The sequence below is a fragment of the Amborella trichopoda genome, chromosome 5, assembly GCF_054954075.1.
Source record: "Amborella trichopoda isolate Santa Cruz 75 chromosome 5, AtrichopodaSantaCruz75HAP2 v2.0, whole genome shotgun sequence".
In the NCBI taxonomy this organism is placed as follows: Eukaryota; Viridiplantae; Streptophyta; class Magnoliopsida; order Amborellales; family Amborellaceae; genus Amborella; species Amborella trichopoda.
This window is the reverse complement of record NC_142340.1, coordinates 36,839,444-36,864,489: the sequence shown is the minus strand read 5'-3', so window position 1 is coordinate 36,864,489 and position 25,046 is coordinate 36,839,444. Positions and strand designations below refer to the sequence as shown.

The following is a 25,046-nucleotide window of genomic DNA, read 5'->3' as shown; positions in this document are numbered from 1 at the left end:
TATTTTGTATCATTCTCAGTGCATCAATGTATAAGTGAATTATAGTCGCTTACCTCTATACCTTTACAAACGTGGAACAACCTGAGAAGCTACATGTATATCAAGTGCATATCATCACTTGACTGAATCTCTCAAACATGCACAGAGGGCTTTTGTGAGGTGACATACAAGGCTTGACAGTGCCTTGGTAGCAAGATTTGGTGGGCACCGCGTGTAGACTTATTTCTGGAGATCCCCATGGAATATGGCATATTAGCATCCAATTGGAATAATTCCCAGTTTCTATTTTTGTAAAGCAATAGAAAAAGGACCCAAAGAGTTCCCATCCGAGCGATAGGAGCAAATATCTCATGGTTATCAATTCATGCTTGTTAAATCCGTTGGCCACGAGTCTGGCTTCGCACCAATCAATGGTGCTATTTAGGAGCAGTTTAATTCCTTTAGATAAAGGAACCATATCCCAAGTCAAGTGCCTTTGTCTCCTCTTTGGTGGCATTTCTCCATTTGGAATTGGTAATTGCTTTGTAGAAGGTCTTTAGCTTTGAAACAAAGTTGATAGAAGAGAGATAAGCACAACGCGAGGAAGAAAACATTGCTGAGTAGGTAACAAATATCAGTAGGTAACAAATATCTCAATTGGATGAGGGTTCCTTTTCCATCTTCCAAAGCAATAGATAGATCAAAGCCTAATAGGGAAGTACCTGGGTTGTGATCTGATTGCTGAGAGTTGTCGAAGACATTCCGTCTTATGAATCTGCAGGTTGTTCATTAGTAGGATTAATCTTTCACTGTAAGTTGGATGGGGAGGAGGCTCCATATTTGTGGCAACTGACTTTTTGTGGTGCAGATGGCGTGGTAGAAACTGGTTAAATGATATGATCCTCAAACATATGAGATGATGATTGGGATCCTTAGAGAAATATGAAATCTATGCAAAACGTAGTAATCTTTGTAGTATCAAAATATTTATATCTTTTTGAGTGGAATAATATCCTAAAAAAATTAGCATGAATGATTTAGGTTCTAACTTATGCACACCCGATGACCTTAAGATGTTTCCAGTCGTCTTTTCTAATGGTGAAATGCGACGTGAAACCTAAGTGAACAAACTATTTGTTTTGCAGGGTGCAACAGATACAACAAAACAACAATAAATCTTAGGCTCAATCATAGTAAATAAAATGCCCCTAGGTACCTCCAGCACCATTCTCCTGTAGTGTAGAAGGGCTTGATGTTTAATGACAAATGTTATTTCCTTCAAGGTACTTAGCCATGTGTCAATTGACAAATTTTGTTCCGTTATCGAGACGTAGAATGCACAAGTCTAGCATTGTACTGGAGTCTAATCATTTTATGAAAAGCTTAATACACATATACTACTTCATCTTAGATTTGATAGGGTAAATCCATGTAATACAAGAACAATCATCAATAAAACTAAATAAAGGAATAGGAGATTCTGACAAAATAGTTATAATGTGGACTTCAGCATGATAGAAATGAATATCATTTGAATGCATCGAATAGTTTATTATATGGACTTTTATCATGAAAAAATGAATATAAAGTTGTTTGGACAACTGATGCACTTCACAATTATTCAAAGACTTAGTTTAATTCAAGAAATGTGAAACAAAGTTTAATGGGTGTCCTAAACGAGTATGAAGTAACTTCTCCCCCTCCTTTCTTGTCGTGGTAGAAGCCATAAACATCTATCAAACAAGTATATACCATTTGACTCCCTACCTTCACCTTTCGCACTCGATAGTTCTCAAATCCTGAAAGATACAATGTATAAGATAAAATGTCATGGAGCGGTTTCTAGTCCTAATAATGCTACAAATAAAGAGAAGGTTAGCAGGGAATGAATGAAGATCATTTGATAAAGAAACTATTGGGGATAAATCTGCATGCTCCACTTTGAGAGCTCGGATTGCTAAAGTCGGTTTACCTATCATATGGCCAGTAGCTCCAGAATCAAATATTCAGTTTGTGGTGGGTTTGAGAGAAGAGAATGTGAGTTATGTACTACTTGAGGGGCCGAACGTGCATTACATTCTAGTCTCCCAAGGCATTGAAGAATCTATGTAATAGTGAGATCAATAGTTTGAGTAGTTGGCTGTACTAGCATTGGAAGGTTGACCATGTAAAGACCAATGCTTGTCCTTGTGATGGCCGTTTTGCAGTAGTTGCAGTCAAGTTTCTTTTTCATTGGACACTTCTCTTGGTTGGATGCCTCTGAGCTTTGCCTTTTCTTGAGTTTCACTTGTAATGGTGTTTTTGCTATCTATTGCTCTAGTGGGGTGCTTACCTACTATTTTTTGGGTGACTCAACTTCCTACTCCCTTCTCATTGAAGGTGATTACAAATTGAAGTTTCTTTAGCTAAGATCCGATTTCCTTTTTTCGCCCTAATCTTTTGAGTAAATATATGACGATTACTATCATAGTAGGATATTACATTGACTTGCAACCAAGGGATGGGTACAGCCTATAGGTCAGTGCTCTGTAAATATATAGTTATAAAAACGGGGAATCTACAAGACCCATATACAAAAAATTGGACTGTGACTCAATACTTGCACTAAAGATGGACAACCCTACTATAGCTAAAAAGTGGGAATTAGAGGAAGAAGAGAGATGAGGTAGAGGAAAGAAGGGAGAAAAATAGAGTTAGTAAGGAGGAAATAAAGAGATACAGAATGAGATTTTGGGAGGGGAGAGAGAGAGAGAGGTGATCTCACTAGGGTATCAGATGCCTTCTAACCAGTGCTTTAAAAAACGGATCGGTGCCCCGGATCGAGCATATCAAAAACCCATCCGGATCGGTGAATTAGCGATCTGAATCGGGAATCGATCGGATTTAGCCTTAAAAAAAATGCAAAAAAATTATTAAAATTCATTATAAATGATTTTTAGGAATCCAATAAGAAATGGGGGTACTCCATTAAGAACCTTCATTTTTTTGCATCAATATGCGAATATTGAGATGTTATTTCTCTGCATGAACTACTGTTAACCATTAAATTTACATCACACAAAAGGACAAGCATAGAATTATCATGGATGAAGTATATCATCATACATGGACTACAATAAAGCATACAATTCGTAAAATACGACTTAATAATAAAATGAAAGACGACGTTGTTCTTCATCTTGGTCACGCTGGTACCATTGATTGAATTCACGTGTCAATTCATTGACTCGATCTAGGAACGAATCATCCAAATTAGTGGGCACCTAACTATACCCAAATCCCTGAGTGTTAGTGTTTTGTCGCACTCCTAATCCAAAATCCTCGAAGCTTGTTCATCCTTCATGCTTACCTACACTGTCGTGCTCGTCCCTACCCTCTTACTGTTGGTACTCAGGAAGTGAATAATTTGGTTGGGATAGGGTGGCCTCAGAATCATCATTTCTCTCATTTTCCCTTATACCCCCTTCCCACTCTCCCTCATTAAGTGCAATATCACTGACATCTCCGACGAATTGTGGATATGTTGGTGGGCTGCTTCCTCCTTCATGTTGCTCATCACCTTCTTCAAGATCTACCTCACCGATAGCCTCAAGGAATGCTCTCTTGTGCAACACTGGCTCCTCTTCCTCTACTACCCATTGTTCTGATGTGTCTGTGACAAATATTGTGTCCAAGTCTATCGGCCCGTAGTCTTCAAGCTTCCTTCTTATTTGTCGCTCTCAGAGGTTTAAGTTGCAATGAACGTAGACTAGTTTATGAAGCCTCTCTGAAGCGAGTCAATTCCTCCTAGTAGTTTGCACCCATTGGAACTTACTCTAGTTTCGCTCGTACCCAGTAGCAAAACATTTCAAGGAGAGCACCTTGATTGCTATCCTCCTTAGGTGAGGTGCATCACTACCATATATCTCCCACCATTCAGCTGGATTAAAATGCAAAAAGCATTGTAAGGGAAAAAACAATTCATAAGATTAAAGATATGAAAGAACAAAATATTAGTTAGGGGTTAACCTTGTCCATCTTAATATGAGAATTCCCAGCAAGTCTAGTTTCGAAGGATCCTACAGCATCCCTATACATAGAAAGCTAAAACAAAATATTTCGTTTTAGTGCATTAGTTATTCCTCAAATGAAGTTATTACCCAAATATTAAATATTACCTCCTGTATTGCCGCTACCTGGTTTCGATGGCTTCTCTTCAGCCTGGCAATAATGTATCTGACCCCTTCCATAATCTTGTGGGGATGTTCAGGTGCCAAATGGAAAAATTTTGGGTTGAAGTAGTAACCTAGAAAATACATAAATAGAAAAAGGTCATTTAAATTTTCATTAAGAAAATATTTTAGAATTAAGCATTCTAAGGATATATATATATATATGTGTGTGTGTGTGTGTGTGTGTGTGTGTACCTACATAATGAATTGGACGGCCACATTTGGTGTTCCACTTTCTCTTTATAATCTCGATCACTTTACTAGTGAAACTACACTTCTTCTCAATAACTGATTTGGTCCGCTTGATACCTTCGTAAATGATGCCCATGGTAGGTTTCTTGTCAGCATCCACCATTCTTAACACCGTAACCAAAGGGGCAGTGGCCTCTACGATATTGGAATATCGTGACCAGAACCTCCTATCTATGACTATGCCCTCCACTTTTAGCCCATTAATGGACTTCGAGAGGCGGTTATTTGACCACTCTTCACTGGTAAACAATCTCTTCGATGTAGCTTCGGATTCCCGAATGGAGTCCACAGCCAAGTAATCTGTCGCAAAACGGGTTATGGCAGGCCTGATTATCTCTTTTTTCTTTGATTGTTCTCTGAACAAAAATAAGATTTTTGAGTGGTTATATATAAATCTTGACACCAACCTCGCTTCCTGTAGAGTCTCTTTCACAATTTTGATCTCACCGATCTCCTTTAACATAAGATCGATGTTGTGTGCAGCACACAGGGTCCATATTAGATGCTTCTCTTATCCATCAACTTGCTGCCCGCAGAAACACAAGCACGTGCATTGTCCGTAATAAACTGGACCACATGCTTATCTCTCACCTCCTCCATTATCTGGTCATATAGTTGTACCATGAAGTTTGCATCCTTCTTTTTCCCGGAGACGTCTTTGTTAGACAAAAAGGCTGTACCTTTTGGGGAATAGGCCAAGAAGTTAAGATATTCATTTTTGCTAACTTTATTCAACCAACCATCACTCATGAGAGTAATGCATGTTCTTGGCCAACCCTGTTTATATTCTTCAATCCACTTCCTAACTTCTTCCGCCTCTTCATTCAAGATCGGCCCACTGAGCTTATATGCAATCAAGGGTTTACCCAGGGCCCGGCTCTTTGGATTGCATTGACCATAGGTGGGAAATATGGGCTATTGGTTGTATCAAAGGGGATCCTTTTATCGTAGAATCGTTTACCAACATATCTGCCCAACATGTTCCTTGTACCTTTCACCATGCCTTTGAGGTCATCTGATGTGACTTGGGGCTTTGAGAGAAATGGGTCTATACGACCATGACCTGCAATACTAGTGCTCTTAGCGAAGCCAGGAACAATTTCTTCAACGTTCGGTGCCTCTGGATACATATTGCCACCAACCCCTCCATACATATTCGAGCTGGGCCTGTCATACATGCTCGAGCTGGGGCCGTCATGCATGCTCGAGCTGGGCCCGCCATGCATGCTTGAGTTGGCCCGTCATGCATGCTTGAGCTAGGCCCACCATGCATGCCCATGTCATAACCACCAAGCATTCCAAACCCGCTTTCCCTCTAGTACGTTTCATGTAAACTCATTCTTGTGGCCATCTCCAAGTCATTACTATATTGCTCGTCTTGATCAATCCTGCTCGATGGCGTATATAAGCCAGTTATCTCCTCATCCATTCTCTGCTTTGCAATTTTTTTACCTTTGATAGCTTTGAGAATGGCTGCCATCTGCTTTCCTACATTACTTAGGACACTATTGCATGCAAAAACATCTCCCTTAACCCCTGCCAAGTTGAACCTATGTACCCCACTACTTATGACCTTTTGGCAGTAATTACAAATAATTTTATCTTTTTTGTTGGGATCAAGTATGACCCCATGTTGACATGCAGGGTCTTCCCGAGATCTTGACATGGTTCAACTGTTTTAATATATAAATGGTTAAAAATGAACCTGACAATTCAACATGAAAAATAATCACCATGTGTAGTGATAATGTGTAAGGGTAGTTCATGAAGTTATCTTTGTTGTTAATGCAAAATAGTTCTACTGGCAAAAATATTTTATTCATGCAACATTATAGATAAAAAATAGTTTGTATCAACCACTACATATAGAACAAAAAATTTACAATGATATAGTATCAATCAAAAATATATTTACAATGGTATAGTAATTCACAATGCCAGTACATATGGACTTGTCACAAATCTTCATTTTGACAAGCATGAATTAGTTTCTACTGGGAAAAATAATTTATTTATGCAACATTATAGATAAAAAGAGTCTGTACAAGTCACACTTAGAATCAAGAAAACAAAAAAAATTACAATAATATAGTCATTCATAGTGCCACTACACGGAGGTTTGCCACAAATAATATTTACAATGATATAGTCATTCACAATGCCACAAATAATATTTACAATGATATAGTCTTTCAAGATAATATAATTTAAAATATGTATCAGGAATATACATACATTTATATATCAACATCCATTTTTTTGCATTAAAAATTTAATAATAAAATTGAAAAATACAAGTTAATTTAATAACTAGTTTTCATGATAGCACCACCTAGCCTACGTACAAAACCTCTTTTAAAATTAGTTTCCAGCGAGTATACAACAATATATGGGCACAATCCCAAGATAAAAATGAGCACAAATAGTCCTACAACTCAATTACAAAAACTCTTTGGTCAATTGTGCATAGTTATAGTCCAAACATCAATACAAAACTCAGCAATTTCATTTCAAACGCACAATTGACATACATATATACATTGTTAACACATGATCTAAGAAAATTACAATAAGGGAATCAATGGAAGCCTTTCAAGATAATATAATTATAAAATATGTATCAAGAATATACATACATTTTTTTGCATTAAAAATTTAACAATAAAATTGAAAAATGCAAGATAATATAATTATCATACATGCCACGATTTTTTTACAATGATATACATACATTTAATACCAAGAATATACATACAAGCCACAAATAATATTTACAATGTAGTCATTCAAGATAATATAATGATAAAATATTTATCAAGAATATACATACATTTTATGTATCAGCATACATTTTTTTGCATTAAAAATTTAACAATAAAATGAAAAATACAATTTAATTTCTCATGATAATCAAAACCTGGTCACGATTTTCACGATTTTTCAAAAAAATCGATCATCAAATTTTCATTTTTTAAAAAACGCAGCCACAACTCCATTTCTTAAGAAATCAAGCAATAAAAATTGCTTAACCTGAAAAATTACACCCAAAATCCTATGAAGAACAGTATTACCTTCAAAAACCCTCTGAAATAATTCATAATGGTGGTTCAATTCGTCTCAAATTTGTAGTTTGGCCGAAAAAAAAAAAAAAAAACATAACTGTTCTTGACAAAACCATGACTCAAAATTAAAAATCCACCACAAATCGACCAAAAAAGAGAAAATAAGATGCAAATATTTGTGAATAACATCATAAAGAACTAAAACCCCACGATATGAGCAAAACATTTGCTAAAAATAGATCGATTCCGATAAAATGGCGGGAAAATACTTGTTTTTCTGAAACCATGACTTCAAATCCAAACTTTACTTTTAATCGACCAAAATCAACAAAAATGGTGTACAATTTCTATTGAATAACATAATCACGAGTAATTACGCTCTGATTTCATAAAAAATAGTGGCTTATTTCTTCTATAATTCAACGAATGGCGGAAAAACCTAAAAAACCTGTGTTATTGAGAAAACCCGAAATTTGTGATCCAAAATGGAGCTTGATCTCCATTATAACGGTGAAAAACGACGAGAAACACATGAATTATTGATCAAAAGCCTGAAAGATTCGTCTACATGAATTATTGATCCAAAAATGCCAAGATTCAATGATTTCTCACGGGTTTTAATGTTCACGGAGTCGTGAACAGTACACGGGCGTGTTTTCGCTTAAAACTCGGCAACTCTCTTTAGACACGGGCGCTTTTGCGTCTTTTAGGTGAATTGACACGAGGTGTCCAAAAACTATGTCGAACCAGGCGAGTCACGTTCGACTCGTCGACTTTTGAATCACTGCTTCTAACTCAATAGTGTGAGGCCTGGCTGTCCCTTCCTTAGCAAGGGAGTGTTGTCTCTTCCTTAGCAAGGGAGTCAGAATCTAGCCTGCGCATATCTTTGCCTACAAGGGTGTCATTTCGAAACTGAAGAACATTTTCAATTCTTCAACAAGGAGGACTATTTCAGCCACAATAGAGTGATACAGCTTGAAAAGGAGAGGATTGAGTCCCCTTGGAGCATAGTTACCATAATCTCTCACACCAAGTGGCGATTCTTCTTCGTAAAGATTCGGCATTTCCTTCAAGGAATCTTCATAGAACCTGTTTCCTTGAAGTCTAGAATCTAGACTCCGCATTTCTTGAATTTCAATTTTTTTTTTTTTTCCCCGGCATCAAATACCGTGGTCCATAGGTGCAAGAAACCCCAATTCGATCAGCATGGAATCTCGCTTCTACCTTTATAGAATCTCGATCCATTTTTTTGGGGTCTAGTTTCCTCAACATCAAATACTGCACTTCACTAGTGCTAGAACTTGGCAGTTACTTGTTAAAGATAATGGGGAAAGAGAATCGTGTTCAATTCAGATTACAACATAGAGCATCACAAAGACACAAAGAAAGTCTCATTTTTAACTATATATATGTATATATATCCAAATCTCATTTTCAAGTATATTTATATGTTTTGTAAACACAATCACGAATTCACTAGTGGACCAGTGTGACTTTCTGTTATTTTGAATTTATTATTATTTAATATATGTTTTGTGTGGCACCAATAGGTGATAAAATGAGAGAAAGTAGACTTACGTCGTCTGGCCATGTTCAGGGTGCTCAAAAGGACATAGTTGGAAGTAACGAGAAAAGATATGGGGACTTATAGCCTCACTGAGGGTATGGCCCTCAGTAGAGTAGAATGGGAGACCAAGATTTGAGTAGCCTTGAGAAAAGGCTCTGACGATGATGATGATGATGATAATATGTGATTGTTGTCTAAGAACTCTATGATGTCAGCTAACTGTACTTAACGTCATTTCAAAATTCTGAGAACCTAAAATAAATATCTTATTTTTCACATTTCATTATTAACAAATCAAAGTATTTTTACTTTTTTTATTCAATCCAGAACCTCGATAAACCTCAAATGTAATGTTAGGTCCACTGAACCTTGATTCCAATACTAAGTGTGCTCAATACATTGTTTCCGATACTAAGGAATTTTTGCTTAAGTTTACTCTAGAATCTCGAACCTTTTGTCCTATGAAACTCATTTCCTATTGATTTTTGTTACGGTTTTAAGTTGTTGGGTGAGTGACCCAGTGAAGTTAGAAATCTCGATTCTAATTGGGTTGAAACTTAGTTAAAAATATATGAATCTCAATCCCAAATAGGTTGGTGCACGATTCGAAAGAGGTAGGAATCTTGATTCTATTTTGATAGGAACGCCATTCCCATAAAGTAGGGATCTTGATTCTTGCAATTAGCATTGTAGGGATGACAATTCCAACAATAGGAATCTTCTAGCTACTTGTAATTCTACACTTCCGGTTCCTAAATCGATTTTGAATCTCAAGTGTTTTCAACAACTATGCTTTGGAGTCTTAGAAGATGGCTGCCGTACCAGGATAGGCTAGGGTTGCTAAGAGAGCAAACGTCGATATTTAGTTTCAGGGAATCATGGTCCAGGGATCTCCACATGCTGACCTAGTGGTCGGCAAGAGGTTATAGACTAAGATATTACTCTAGTTTGTTTACTAAGAGGAGGAATAAGTCCTTTATAACTTTTGGCTCAAAAGATGGTGCAAGGGTTTGATGCAGTTTGAAGGGACTGGATGCTTGAAGATTGTCCTTCAAAGATGCTATTGTTTCTTCCCCTCTAGATGATCCAGATTGTCTTCAGAACGGAGGCTTTGGCTTAGTTCTAGATATGTCAGTTTGGGTGAGGGAGGATAGGGTTCAAATCCTTGAAGATTGTCCCCCAAAAAAAACAAACAAAGCTGACTTAACCTTTTTCGGCAGGAATGGGCTCAAGGCTAGGTGGTCAGGGTGATGGCACGCCACAATATGACATATTGAGTTCCATTCTTACTATGGGTAAGGGATCCCTTCCCCACCAAACTACATCAAAAAAGAAAAATGCCGCTAGGAAAGGGGGGAGAAGAAAGGCTATGCAGAACTGTTTGATAGATTGGGGGTCTAACAAGGCCAGTCAAAGGATTTCATGAGGGAAGACAACAAATCAGATGCGACCTCACAGTGGAGGATTAGGTGGTTGTTGTTTTCCTACTCGTGCAAACACATGATGCATCTGTTTGGTAGTTGAAAGGCCCTCCATTGTAGCTGGTCTATAGTTAGTGCCTTATCTGAAAGCACAATCCAATTGAAAGCTTGAATATTGTGTGGGACAGAAACACTCTAGACCTTGTTGGTTATCCAGGGTGGGGTCTGGCTTGTGCTCAATTCACTGTGAAAAGAAGAAACTGAGAAATTCCAGTAATGGTGGGACTCCAAATTACAGTGTCCCTTCCCTCACAGAGGGAGAAAGAACCATTGAAGGAGTAGCAGATTGGTTAAGTTAGTAGACAGTCTGAAAGAACTCTTTGAAAGGTAGGGAGTTATACCATTGTCCCCCCCTGGGTTTCGAATGCACCTGCAACTTTGGCATCGAGATCTAATGCAATTCTCGGGCACCAACTCCTAGAATTTTGTTGCCCAGGCCTAGGTCTTTCTAAAAGTGAATTCTATGACTGCTTTCTTCTTTGAATCTTGTTAGTATTCTGAAAGCCGCACTTTTCCCATGCATTTACAAGCCCTAGATGTGTGATGGGAAGGGATGCCCTGAGGAAACCAGCCAGACTTATTTAGGTCATATATCTCCCGTATAACGCCTTGCCACAATTGGTTGTCTTATGTAGTGTAGTGCCTCCACCATTTGCCTAGAACAGCAAGGTTCAGTACTTCAGTTTGTGGATTCCCATTGCTTCTTCCTTCTTCAAGGAGCAGATTTTCTTCTGTGAAATGGGGTAGAATCTGTTCTTGCATTTTCCTCAAACTACAGGAATTTCTTCACGAGACTTTCGAGTTTGAACTGTATCGACATTGGCATTTGGAAGAGTGATATATGAAAGATTGGGATGAGAGGGTAGCTTTGATAAGAATGATACGACCTCCCAGTGATAGAAACCTCCCTTTCTATGCTCCTTGTCTTATTTGGAACTTTTCTACTATGGGGTCCCAGAGGTGCTTCCTAGGCCTTCCTATGCAAAGAGGAGGCCCAAATATTTTGAGGGCAGTGTTCAACTCCGTAACCAAGCCTGTGGGCTAAGGCGAAATATTTTGAGGGCTGGGGCTCAACTCCACAACCTAACCTGTGGGATAAGCCCAAATACTACAATCAAGCCCGTGGGCTATAAGCCAACTACTGCCTGTTGGTTCAAGCCAAACCGCATGGTTTTAGTCTTAGTCATATATTTTAATATCTGATTTCTAGCAATAAGCCAAAGCCCATACTTTGTCTTGGTCTTATTTTAAGATCTGATTTCTAACAATCTTTCATTCTGTATTAAGACCGGAAAATAGCTCATTGACTCGACTGTCATCTACATATGTTGTATACCTTTAAGCCCAGCTGTACATCGATCATGGTAACTCATTTCGTCCCACATTTCTCTCAGCACACCAATATATGCGGAAAGAGACATATTTCTTTGGCCAGGATGCTATGGCACGATGCATTTGGAATATTGGCTATTAACCTTTTGAGAGCATTGCTCTGCAAGGACATCCATATGTCTTTGGCCATTCTCAAAAACATCATACTATCAGGTTTCATGGAGCTAAGTGACCATGATGTTATTATTGGCATCATTAGCTCTCCAATCAGCGAATATTGGTATGTAGAACTAGGGACCTTTGATATCTCATCTACATGATCCATTTTATGTCACCCTAGAGCAAACACTCTGCCTAACATATTCTTCCATTCAATTTGAGATTTGCAAACTTGGGTTATCTAGAAGTAATTTGACTAAACTATGGTATGGATTTTTTTAAGGTGGACCCAGCAAAGTGCCCCAAGAAACAGGTCTGCACCACAATAAATGTGCTTGAAAAGAAAGTTCCAGAAACATTTTTCATAGATGCATTGCCTTGAGTCCAATTTGATGCCATGCATTTGTATCAATCTCTAAAACATCGGCTGAGGAAGCAGGGCAGCAATAAAAAACTAAGAGATCATGCAAATCTGATGCTCTTTTGATCCCAGACTTCTCGAGGGTACTAAAATGCTTAAAATGAAACTCCCCCAATACTGGTTTGACTTGATTGAGCTTTAGAAAAGTGGTATTTTCAAAGAGCTTTATATTCAAACCCATCAATGAATTTGAGGTTTGAAGGTGTTGGTGTGGGTGAGAGCTGCAGCCCTTAGAGATGGCATCAGTTCTAGATTATGCCACAAAAAATAACTTTTGCAGTTGAAAGCTTGTGCATAAGATGGTTGACAAAACTGCTCTTTTGTTTTGTTCTTTCTTTTAATTATGTTGACTATTGTACGAAGTAATAAAGGGATATACAACCATGAGCGTATGCAAAAAATACGCAACCGAGGTCTTGGGTGCCCTGTACAAAAACCCTTTTAGGGCCCAAAAAATGCTCTACAACAAGAACAGAGAAAAAACTGTAAACAAGAACGGGGACTACGTGCTCAAAAATTGCCAATAATCCCCATGGAGTAGCTAAGTCTTGCTCATTCGTAGCTAAATCGTCGGTAACCTCGTTGGCTTCCGTGAAGGTATGATGCGCATGGTCCTGCATGTCTGCAAGGGGCCTCCAGAAGTTGGGGTTCGATATTCTGGCAGGCCCTGATCTGACAAGGTTATCGGCCACAGTAGAGTGGGAATCTCGGGCTAGGAGGAAGAGGTTTGGGAACTGGTTCCTAAGTGGAGCATGTCCTACCCAAGTGATGGACCAGAACAAGATCATGTTCCCCTCCCTCGGGCGATAACATATCTGATTTTGGTAGAGGTTGCGGCTGTAGAGGAGGGACCTCCAAAAGCCTTAGATGTTACCACTACCCCTGCATGTTGGGAGCCAAGCATGATTCCCAAGGCAGTATTTGCAACGAATAACCTCTCTAAAGATGATTGGGTTGCGTGGCATAACACCACCACCATTTCCTCAATAGTGCAGTATTGTTAAACTTAAGACTACGAATGCCCAGACCTCCTTATGCTTTGGGTTTGCACACCTAAGCCCGAGAGATGAGATGGAACTTGTGCCCTCCTCCCGACCACGTGAAGTCCCTCATGAGTTTCTCCAGCTAGCAGCAACAGAGGCAGGCATTTGGAAGAGGCACATTTGAAACAAGGGGATATTAGAGAGATCTGCTGGCAGAGGAGAGAAACCTCCCTTTCCAGCCTGCGAGCCTCTGGCCGAACTTGTCGATGATGAAGCTCCATTTGTTGAGTCTCGACATTCCGAGGCATAGAGGGAGTCCCAAGTAAGTAGAAGGGAGGTTGTCTACCGAGCAGCCCCACCTGCCAGCAAGGCTTTGAACTAACTGGTTGTTGATGCATATCCCCATCATCTTAGATTTTGCCATATTGACTCTAAAACCAATGGTCAACTCGAAGTATTAGAGAAAGAGGAGGAGGTAATCGACCTGTTGCTGGGAGGCATCGTAGTAAAGAAGTGTTTCATTTGCATATTGAAGGTGGGAGATGACAAATCCTAGCCTTCCTATATGAAATCCTGTGAGAAGGCTCGCTTAGTCCACCTTAGAGATGGAAGCACTAAAGACCTCAGCTATGATAGCAAAGAGGAAAGGGGACAAAGGATCGCTCTGGCGAAGGCCTCTTGATGCCGGGAAGTAACCTCAAGGGGAACCATTGATGAGCACTAAGAAAAAGAGATTAGAAATACATCCCTGGATCCACCTTTTCCACCATGCATTGAAGCCCATTCTGAGGAGGGTCTCATTGAGGATGCTTCAGTCTATGCGATCCTAGGCTTTCTCCCAATCGAGGCTTTCTCCCAGTCAAGTTTGATGACTAGGCTTGGGATTTTGGAAAAATGACGGGAGTGAATGCACTCGTGCGCTACTAGAGCCCCATCATGGATCTGGCGATCCTTAACAAAAGCCCCTTGAGTTGGGGAGATGACCCAGCCGGGGACACCCTTGTGTCAAGATGCTAGGACCTTAGACAAGATCTTATATGAGCTATTAATCAGGCTAATGGACCTGAAATCTTTGAGTTCTTTGGCCCCTTCCATCTTAGGTACCTGCACTATGAATGTTGCATTCATGGCTTTATAGATGATCCCTTGGGAGTAAAACTTCTCAAAAAAGGCAAGGATTTGAAAAGAGCAACATGATAAGCATCAAGTCCTACGGCTCGATCCGAAGTGAGGTCGTTAATTTCCCTAAGGATTTCCTCCTCAATAAATTGGTGTTCCAACCATGCTGATAAATAAGGCAGGACGTAAAGGAGAGGTTGGCCATGGCAGGTTTTAATAAACCATATTTGAGGTCACGATTCTTGTTTGGAACCTTGATTCGGTGAATCCAACGAGGAATTTTCACAAAATCCATTTCAGGAACTCGGGAATCTCGACTCCTTAATTTAGGAATCTCATTTCAAACCTTTTTGGAATCTCGATCCCATTATTTTTGGGATCTTGGTCCCAACTTTTTGGAATCTTGATTCTAATATTTATTGATCTTGACTCTACATTTGTTGATTCCTGACTCCACATGTAATGAATCTTTATTCATTTTGGTTTTGAATCCACAATCCACAGCATTAAGTACCTCGATTCGTAGGTGCCGGGAACTGTGATTCAATCAACATGGAATCTTGCTTCGACCTTCATAGAATCTCGATGTGAACTATTTGGGTGGAATCAAGGGATTGTTGTTCCTTGGTACACAAATTTAGGATTCATTGTACGTGCAATCTCACCTCAAATATTTATGGATTCTGATTTCAGATATTTGCAAACCCCAATGGAGGATATTAGTTCACATGGTTTGTAGGTGCTTCAAATGGTAATCCGATGGAAGCAATGCTGAAGTATTGATAACTCGAATCAACTTTCAAATGCATAGTTTTAGACTTACAGATACTCAACATGTATGATTCTAATGTCATTTGCAGTTTAACAAAGGTAGCTATAACTAGCGCATTGGAGCATTAAATTCAAGAGAATTTGGTCCTTCAGGCATTAAAATTTAAACACTCCACATCTTGACCTTCATATCACAAGGCACAAAGCCCTCAATACGTACGAGATTTGCACTCATTTTTTTATTTTTTATTTTTTTTTATTTTTAGAGAAATGATGTTTTCTATGTCAAACCTCTCTTTGTTTTGGACAAGTAATGTTTACGATATCAAAGCATCAAATTACTCAAGACCCAATCTCTAGTTACAAGATGCAATCATCTTTATGTGATATTTTTTGACAGCAAATGACCAATAAAATCAAGTGGCCTATATTCTTTATAGACTGATTTCATTAACCGTGCATTGTAATGATCCATTAGAGAGATTGTAAGTCTAGAAATTAAAAAATAATGTACACATACATGTGTGCTAAGTTGATCAAAGATTGCCCCTGAAACTCTTTGTTACATAATTTAATTTTGGATGGCATTATCGGACTACTGCTTTGGTAAGACCTTATAAATGGTTTGGTAATGCTTCATTGCCTAGTAGAACAAAAAATTAGAGCTAAGTATCCATGTGTTTGCTTGATGTTTGATTATAAGAGGATTACAAATCTCGATTGCCAGATGGGTTAAAACCCGAATCCAAACTACTATAAATCTCGATTCCAATGTGGGTCAAATCTCGATTCTGAACTGGTATGAATCTTGATTCGAAATGCCTAGGAATCTTGATTCTGTAATTGGAAAAATCTCATTGACATATTGGTCGATTCCACATCGGTTGGAAACTCGATTTCATAGAGCTAGGAATCTTGGTTCCATCTAGGTAGGGATCTCGATTCCATTTTGGTTGAATCGCGTTTCCTATAAAATAGGAATCTCGTTTCCCACAATTCCTCTTGTACAGACATTTGTTCCGGAAACAGAAATCTTCTAGCTGGCCGCGATTCTGTGATTCCAAATCCTAATACAATTCGGATTTAGAATAGTTTTCAACATATATGGAATAAACCCTAAGGTATATGGGCTAGATCTGCTCATTTGATGCATAGCTTTGAGCAAATATTTAAGTGGAAGCTGTGAGTGTATGACCCTACCTTGATACCATGTTGTAATAGATTATTCGATGAGAACAGGTTGAGTTGATACTAGCCCACACTACAATAATGAAAGGAAAGAGAATGACAAAAAAGAAAAGGGATAGAGTCACGGAACAACAATTGTAACCAGCACCATTTCATATACTTTGTATTCGTAGAAAATCTGTCCGCGGACTCTTTACATTGTACACTTAAGTCCTTATACGAGTTCTACATAAATATAACATAAAAAAAGGATAAAAGTATACATAAACGACAAATATGCCCTTTTGGGTCACATCTGTCCTCAAGTAGTTGTCTACTGTTAGTAACTGTTGTTTTTTTGGACTGTCAGCATGCCGAGATAAGTTGTGTGGATCATTAGATGGCCTCTTTCAAATCTATCATAGGGCGGTCAGTGGGGAAGGCGGTTACAAACTGTCCACCGAGGATTCATTGCATTTAGTGGAAGCTTTGAGGTACTCCCCAGAGTGTGGTTTTGTAAACTTTTTGCGGGGATATCGGAAGACTTACTCACAAACCCTGCCATTGGCATATTATGTCTTTACTAACATTTTAAATGGTATACATCTACTCTTCCATGCAGTATGGTTATCACAGAACTGCCACCAGACCATGCGAAAAAAGCTGTTGAAGCGTTGTGCCTACCAGCTGTAACTCCTTTACAGGTCAGTGCCAATAGTGCCATTTTTTAGGAGATGCTTTTACTGATACTCTGGATGGGTGTTTACTATCCTTTATTGCCATTTCAGCAATTGATTGGTCAGGCCATGGATTCTTCCCAACAAATTACTGCAAGACAGTTTACTGTTCATATTGATCGTCTTTCAAACATTTTCCGGTAAATATGAAATGCCTAGTATGCGTCCTAAATTAGAGCGTCTTATTTGTATGGAAGGATGATAATAAGTTCATTGACTTCAGGTATGTAAGTCATCCTGAGGCTGTGGCAGATGCATTTCAGAGACTCTGGCCAATATTCAAAGCGATATTTGATAAGTGAGACACTTAAGAATAAAAAATCTCCTGCAATGTTCAAGAATAACTAATAAGTCATACTTCATTATATGTTATAAGTATCCATATCTTCTTGAAATATAACTTTCGACTTGTCTTACTTTACAGCCGTGCTTGGGATATGCGGACAATGGAATCATTATGCAAGGCTTCCAAATATGCTGTAAGAATTTTTGTGATGGATATTTGCAAATGTTACATACATTTCATGTGCTTTCATTCGTTACATATTCCTGTAGCTGCATCACCTATAAGAAGATGCTTTATAGGCATAAACATTTTTGAAAACTAGGACGATTACATCATTGATGTGGGAAGCATTATGTATTGATTTCTGTGTCCAAATCAGTGTTTGTAAACGAAGATGGGTTTGGACTCACTAGGGTCCTGAGCCTGGGTCATCCACAGAATTGGCCAAGTTGACGGTCCAATTCTGGCTAAATAACAAACGTAGGACTTGAAGCTCGGTTGATTCGCCCAATTTTCAGGCCTTTTCATCTGGACATGTAACAATCCCAATTTTCACGCTTTTTCATCTGGACATGGAACTATCCCGGGTCCAAGTTACTTGGGCATGTCCGCACCCAAGCCATTGATTTTGCATAACTACTGCAAAAGTTGAATTCAAAATTCTCTTCTTGATCAATATGCTAACATGAATAGTGCACTATATCATATAGTGTGTATGGAACCATAATCTTATGGATATATATGTGCATTATTGAGGGAAGTCATGCATGTTGTGATTTAGTTGATATAAGTTCGTTATTTGGACATAATAACAAAAGCAATGTGATGTCTTTAAGGTGCGGACTTCTGGAAGATTCATGGGGGTAACGATTGGAGCTATGTTGGAGGCGGTCCAAGACAAGTATCAACAGCATCATCAATCATGCTTCCTTTATCTTTCAAGTGAAGTTATAAAGGTTTGTTGAGAATATTTTGAGCACCATAGGTTACATTCGTTGTAGGTTTATCACGTACCTTTTATCAAAAGAAAGGTTTATAGCATGCCTTGTTGACCACATTATATTTCACAAACAGATATTTGGTTCTGATCCAACTTGTGCAACTTACCTCGGCTCCTTAATAAAGGCACTTTTTGGCCATACAACACATCTACTAAGGAGTATAAAGGTATTCAACCAGAATGCCTTATGCATCTTTGCCTTATGCATCTTTACCTTATGCATCTTCGCTTGCTTCAAGTGGTCCTCTTATATTATCTTGCATGAGTTTCCTCTAATGAAAGTCTCTAGTGAGTTTCAGTGGATAGTTGACCTTGTGAAAGTGCTCATGAATATGTATCATTGTGATGTTCTTTTATGTAGGATTTTACTGCTCGACCAGACATAGCAGATGATTGTTATTTGTTGGCATCAAGGTGCATGCGTTACTGCCCACATATCATTGTTCTCTCCCCTGCTTTTCCACCATTGGTTGACTGCTCAATGATCGGTATCACCGTACAACACAGGTAACATTCAGCCAAGTCTTTAGCAAGTCTGTAGTGGCAGCTAACCAGGTTTTTCATTCATGAAAATCCTTATGTAGAAGTGGCTTTATCATTTCATGCGGCTTTATCATTTCATGCTTCCAAAAGTAAACCTCAAGAGGAATTGGCTTCCTGTGTTTGCTAATTAATCTCCATTACAAATGCAACTAGCTTGAATCTTTAATTTTGGTGTACACTTTTTATTGTTGGAGCCTTTTCTTATTGATCTGCACTGTACCCTGATCTACAGAGAAGCTTGCATGTCGATCTTGACATTCTTATCTGACGTCTTTGATCTCACAAATTCTACTGCTGGGGAGCAGTATCGCTCCACTATTGACAGCGTGGTAATTCCAAGAGGTGCAAGCCTCACTAGAATACTGATAGCCTCATTAACGGGTGCACTCCCAACATCTCGGCTTGAAGAGGTTGGTCTAGCCAAAAGCCTCCAATCAGATTATTTTTGCTCTCATAAGTTGTTTAGACCTCTCAATGGGGTGTGATTGGTTTTCCAAAAATGAAATAAATTGTGTTTGATCATTAGCATTTTCAAAAGAACAAAAATTATGTTTGATCTTCAATTCATCATAAATTTACACCCTCATAATTTGTTCAGTTCTCTGAATGGAGTGCGAAAATAGTGAATTAAGGTTGTATGATTCTGCACTCTCGTGATCTCCATGGGGTCCTGTTACTTTCAAAAAGTAGATTGGGGTGTAAATCATTATAAATCTGTGAGCAGAAATTCTTCAAATTTCTCAATGGGGTTCGACTGATCTGAACTTGCATGATGGTTGAACCTTTGAATGGGGTCTGACTATTACATATTTGCAGGTGACATATGTGTTGGTTTCGCTTACAAGGACCTATGGTGCAAAGGTGTTGGAGTGGGCAAAAGAAGCTGTTTCTTTCATACCATCCAATGCTATAACAGAGGTCGAAAGCTCGAGATTCCTAAATGCATTGTCTCAGGCTGCTAAGGGCGCCGTGTTGTCAGAGCTCTTGGAACCATTGGAGGAGCTTTCAGAGATTTGTCGCCGAAATAGAACTGTGCAAGACATTGTACAGGGAGCCCTAAAACCTTTGGAACTAAATTTTGCAGCAGTTTCTTAGCATGAGTTTGTTTTTGTTTTTCGGCTTTTGTTATTTGTGTCGGGGAGGAGAAGCAGTGCAGTCCTGCAGGGTTTTAGGCCCTCAGGGAAGAGAGAGAGAGAGAGAGAGAGAGAGGGAATCGGTTACTTGGAGATTGTATCATAGGGAAAAGTTCACATGGTTATTTTACTCGCCTGTGTCATGTGTGGGGCTTTGTCGTGTTTATATTGGTTAATTTATTGTTTTAATGTTACAATCAGCATACACATGTTCATTTTGACGTATTTCAAAAAGAAGTGTAAGATGTTAAACTTGTATTATATATTTGTCATTCATTGGAATGGCCAATTTCTTCTTGCATGGCCGAAAGTAACTTGCTATTCAACTTTCACCTTAAGATATTTTCTTATTTTCTTTCTAAATGTCTATGTTGTGTTTTCTTTGAATGGAAATTTTCTAAGGTGGTCACCATTTTGTTATTGAAATATAAAAAATTCTGTATATTTCTATATTTTTTTTCCTTTTCTATTTTACCTCTAAATCCCACTTTTTAATAATGTATTGTATTTTAATTCTATGTTCTATCTACAGATTGAGGTCATACTCCTCACCATCCGACATTTATTAAAATACCAAAAATATAAAACTAAATAAAATGACCAAAAGCACCCTTGAAAATTTGAAGTTTAGGGGTATTTTGGTTTCTTTTATGTAAAAAAATTACAGTATTTTTACTATAGTGACAAATATCAATGACCAAAATTTGAGCTTAATGGGACGTAGAAAAAATAATAAAATTAGTCATAATAACTATATAAAATATAGAGCATGAAGCTATTGTTAAATATTAGAAAGTGTAAGGCACTTCCCTCTCCATTTACATTATCTAAAGGCATGCTTATGTCTCATATCTACTGTGATCGAACATTACAAAGTTACTAATGTGGGACCTCATCTATATGCTTCAGAACCAAGAATGTGAGCTCTGAAAATATTTTAAATTTTGAAATTGGAAATACTTGTGAATTTGTATTTGTCAATAATATATATATATAGGCAAGCTTTTAATATTTCTTACCTAGACATGCTTTCTGTACTTCCCTTACAACATAAAACTTATATTCTTCTCTTTATCCAACGGTTCATTTTGAATGGAGGGCTAAGATTGTCCCATTCACAATGTCAGGTTTTTATACTATTTTATTTTTTATTTTTTTTATATAAATTATTTTAATACCAAATTTTGTACGTCTAATCTTCTATTAAACTTTCACTAGGGAAAATATTAAAAAAAAAAAAACAATTCCAATAAGATAATGACCAAAATACCCTTGAAAGTTTTAATGGGTATTTCGGTCATTATATTTTATCAAAAAATTATTTTTTATAGGCGCACCCCAATGAGAAGATGGAACGTACCAAATTTCATATCCATTCACTTTTTATAAAAAACAAGAAACAAAAAAACAAAAAACAAAAAAACATAAAAAACAAAACAAAATAAAATACTTTGAGATGTTGGATGAGTGGGTTCTCTTTATCAAAATTGGACGGTTGGATCGATGGGAAGCATATATCTTCTATACAACAATAATCAGGAGCATTAAAGAGAGTCAATGCTTAGTTTAGGACCTATTTCATTTCATTGATTCCATAATAAAGAAATTTTAATATTTTCTTATTTTCTATTTCAACCCATTTGAATGCTGCATAGGAAGAGTTATATCTATTAGATTAGATATATAAATAAATGCAATGCAGATATAGGCATCTAGCTAGCCACATATTCTATCTTTTATCGTAGCTCCAATATATTTGTGCCATATCATGATTTATCTGTATACGATACAAAAAAAAACTCCAAGTATTTGATATCTTTCTCCTTGAATGATATCTCAATTCCAGCTACTATTTAATTAGATATTTTACAACTAGAATCCCTCTTTTTTTCGATCCGGTTCCCCCACCACTGTGAACCCCAGTTAGATTCAGGCATGGTACACTTTTTACTTATTCGGAGAAGCCAAGTACTCTCTTTTGGATCCATGAAACAACTCTCAGAGTTCTTTATCCCTTTTGGAAGATGCAGAATCGAATCCAAGATTGTGTGATCCGCTGCCGAACCTATTCCAATTCCAATAGCATAGAAGATATATGCTTCCCCTACCATCCAGCCGTCCAATATTGATCAAGAGAGCAACTCACCATTTGATCTTAGATCCTACGTCTTAGTTTTAGTTTTTTTATAAAAAATTGAATGGATATGAAATTTGGTATGTGCCATATTCTCATTGGGGCGCACCTATAAAAAATATTTAAAATAATCTTTCTATAAATAAAATGACCAAAATACCCTTTGAAACTTTCAGGGGTATTTTGGTCATTTTATTTCATTGGAAATATTTTTTAAAATTTTTTTGTAGTGTCAGTTTAATGGAATATTGGACTTACAAAATTTAGTGTGAAAATAGTTTATATAAAAAAAATAAAAAATAAAATAGTGCAGAGACGTGTCATTATGATTGGGGAAATCTTAGCCCTCCATTCAGAATGGACGCTTGGATAAGAGGAAGTATATAAGTTTTATGTTATAGGGAAAGCATAGAAAGCTTGCTCGTTCCTTTTTGATCATATGAACGTGTGTGTTCATATGAGCCCAACGGCCCAGATTGAATTTGGGCCGATCTGACGATCACGACCTCATTTCGTATTTAAATTTTAATGTTTTTTCTACAAATCCAAATAATTTAAATTTTTTAGACGTGCATTATTCAAAATTATAAGAATCTAATAAAAATATCAAACAAATAATTTGTAAGAAATAAATTGACCAAAATACCCTTGAAATGTTTCGAGGGTATCTTAGTCAATTTAGTTTTACAAATTATTTTTAAAATATTTATATTAGGTGCGTCTTGATGAGAAATGGGCATCTAAAATTTCAAGTTATTTAGATTTGTAGAAAAAACATTAAAATTCAAACACGAAATGAGGTTGTGACCATCTGATCGACCCAAATTCAATATGAGTTGTTGGGCTCATATGTTCAAATCATTTGAATACATTCCTAAAATTTCAAGTGATTTGGATTTAAAAAAAAAAAATTAAAATTCAAACACTCTAGAACATTAGTGATCGGCTTAGATTCAATCTGGGTCATTGGGCTTATACATTCATATGAGCTAGTGGATTAATCTCAGCTTTTTCCATATATATATATATATATATATATATATTGATCTAAGGGGAATGTTTCTGCATGACCCCAACAACCCCACTTCTTAGACGTTCGTTCTGAATTGAGCAGCTACGATTGTTCATAACACAATATCACGTACTCACGTTAAACACTATTTTATTTTTCAATATTTTCCACAAAACATTTTTAGATGAAATTTTGGGAATCCCATCATAAAATTAGGAAAAACCTGAATATATATATATATATATATATATATATATATATATATATATATATATATATATATATATATATATATATATATATATATATATAAACATAAATGACCAAATTGCACCTGTAATTTTTAGGGGTATTCTGATAATTTTTTATCATCAGAAATATTAAAAAATATTTTTATCATGTCCACCCATATCAGATCTATGCATGGCCCAAATTTTTCTTAAAAACTTTTTGTAGAATAAAAATAAAAAATAAAATACTATGAGCCGCCTGATCAAGATCTGACAGTTAAGTGCTAGCTTGTGACATTGTGACTCAAGCCATCTACTCATATCTGATGGCTGAGACCAAGGGTCACATCTACCATACATGTAGGTGGGGTCAGCCCTCCCATGATCTATTGCAACAATTGTGTAGTAATATAATGCAACAATCTTCAAAAACCATGTTAGGGCCTTTATGAATTCAAATTTTCTTTTAATATTGTTACTCTAATGATAATAAAATTATCTAAAGAATTTAGAAATAAAAAAATCATTCTAAGGCCTAGATCTAAGCATCTCACCAAAATGGATGGCCTATGTTAATTTGGCTAAAAAAATACTCTCTAGGGGTTATTAAAGATTAGTAGAGAGGTGGTAATTTGATCATTTTAAAACACTTCCTAAAATATAAAATGACCAAAATACCCCTGAAAAATAGTTCCTAAAATGACCAACATCTAACATGTAATCTTAAATCAGAGAGATCTTCAAGATTACCTCGTCATTTTCCATGTTAGAGATTACATGTCCTTAAAAATTAAGTCCTAAAATCCATCTCAAAAATAGATTTATTAAGAGGCCCGCATTTATATATATATATATATATATATATATATATATATATATATATATAATAAACTTCAATTACAAATATTGAAGATATAGAAAGTTGTGAATGGTGGATTTACTAATTTGTAGTCTATTTTTAAAAAAAAATTACTTTTTGTGATATCTTCATCATTAAGTAATGGTAATTTTGTAAATAATACTACAAGACAATGAGTACTTTTGTCATCTTCATAAAGGACAAAGTTGGAATTTTTAATAAAAGACAAGAGCACTCTACAAATAAAATTCCAATATACAAACTTTCAAAATGCCATTGTATTTTTATAAAAATTTCAAATTTGTCTGTTCTTAATGGTTAAGTTACCTATTAAAAAAACATTTAACAAAAAGTAATGATCTTTTTTATAAATACACCTATCATAACCCCTTCTAACTTTAACATTTGTATTGTGTGGGGTTGTTAACTCTAGACAAACCCATATATATATATATATATATATATATATATATATATATATATATATATATATATATATATGCTACAAAGCGCTTATAGGCGAAAATGAATAGTGATTTCCCCTACCCTCATCACCATCCGAACTTCATCGCACGGTCAGTTTTTCGGCAGTGCTTCATTTTTTATTT

General features: G+C 36.8%; 1 protein-coding gene across 11 annotated transcripts in view; it reads left to right on the top strand.

Annotated features, from left to right (window-relative positions):
- MOS14 (ARM repeat superfamily protein) overlaps positions 1 to 20,500 on the top strand; it is a 69,045-nt gene extending 48,545 nt beyond the window's left edge. For all 11 annotated transcript variants that reach the window (XM_088867765.1, XM_088867763.1, XM_088867766.1 and 8 more), the window contains 10 exons: positions 16,875 to 16,998; positions 17,127 to 17,208; positions 17,293 to 17,381; positions 17,465 to 17,539; positions 17,666 to 17,720; positions 18,364 to 18,483; positions 18,602 to 18,694; positions 18,889 to 19,034; positions 19,303 to 19,480; positions 19,887 to 20,500. In XM_088867765.1, the coding sequence (XP_088723891.1) occupies positions 16,875 to 16,998; positions 17,127 to 17,208; positions 17,293 to 17,381; positions 17,465 to 17,539; positions 17,666 to 17,720; positions 18,364 to 18,483; positions 18,602 to 18,694; positions 18,889 to 19,034; positions 19,303 to 19,480; positions 19,887 to 20,165 (1,241 nt within the window). In that variant the 3' untranslated portion in view covers positions 20,166 to 20,500. The remainder of the gene's footprint in view (positions 1 to 16,874; positions 16,999 to 17,126; positions 17,209 to 17,292; positions 17,382 to 17,464; positions 17,540 to 17,665; positions 17,721 to 18,363; positions 18,484 to 18,601; positions 18,695 to 18,888; positions 19,035 to 19,302; positions 19,481 to 19,886) is intronic.
- Positions 20,501 to 25,046: the final 4,546 nt, after the last annotated feature.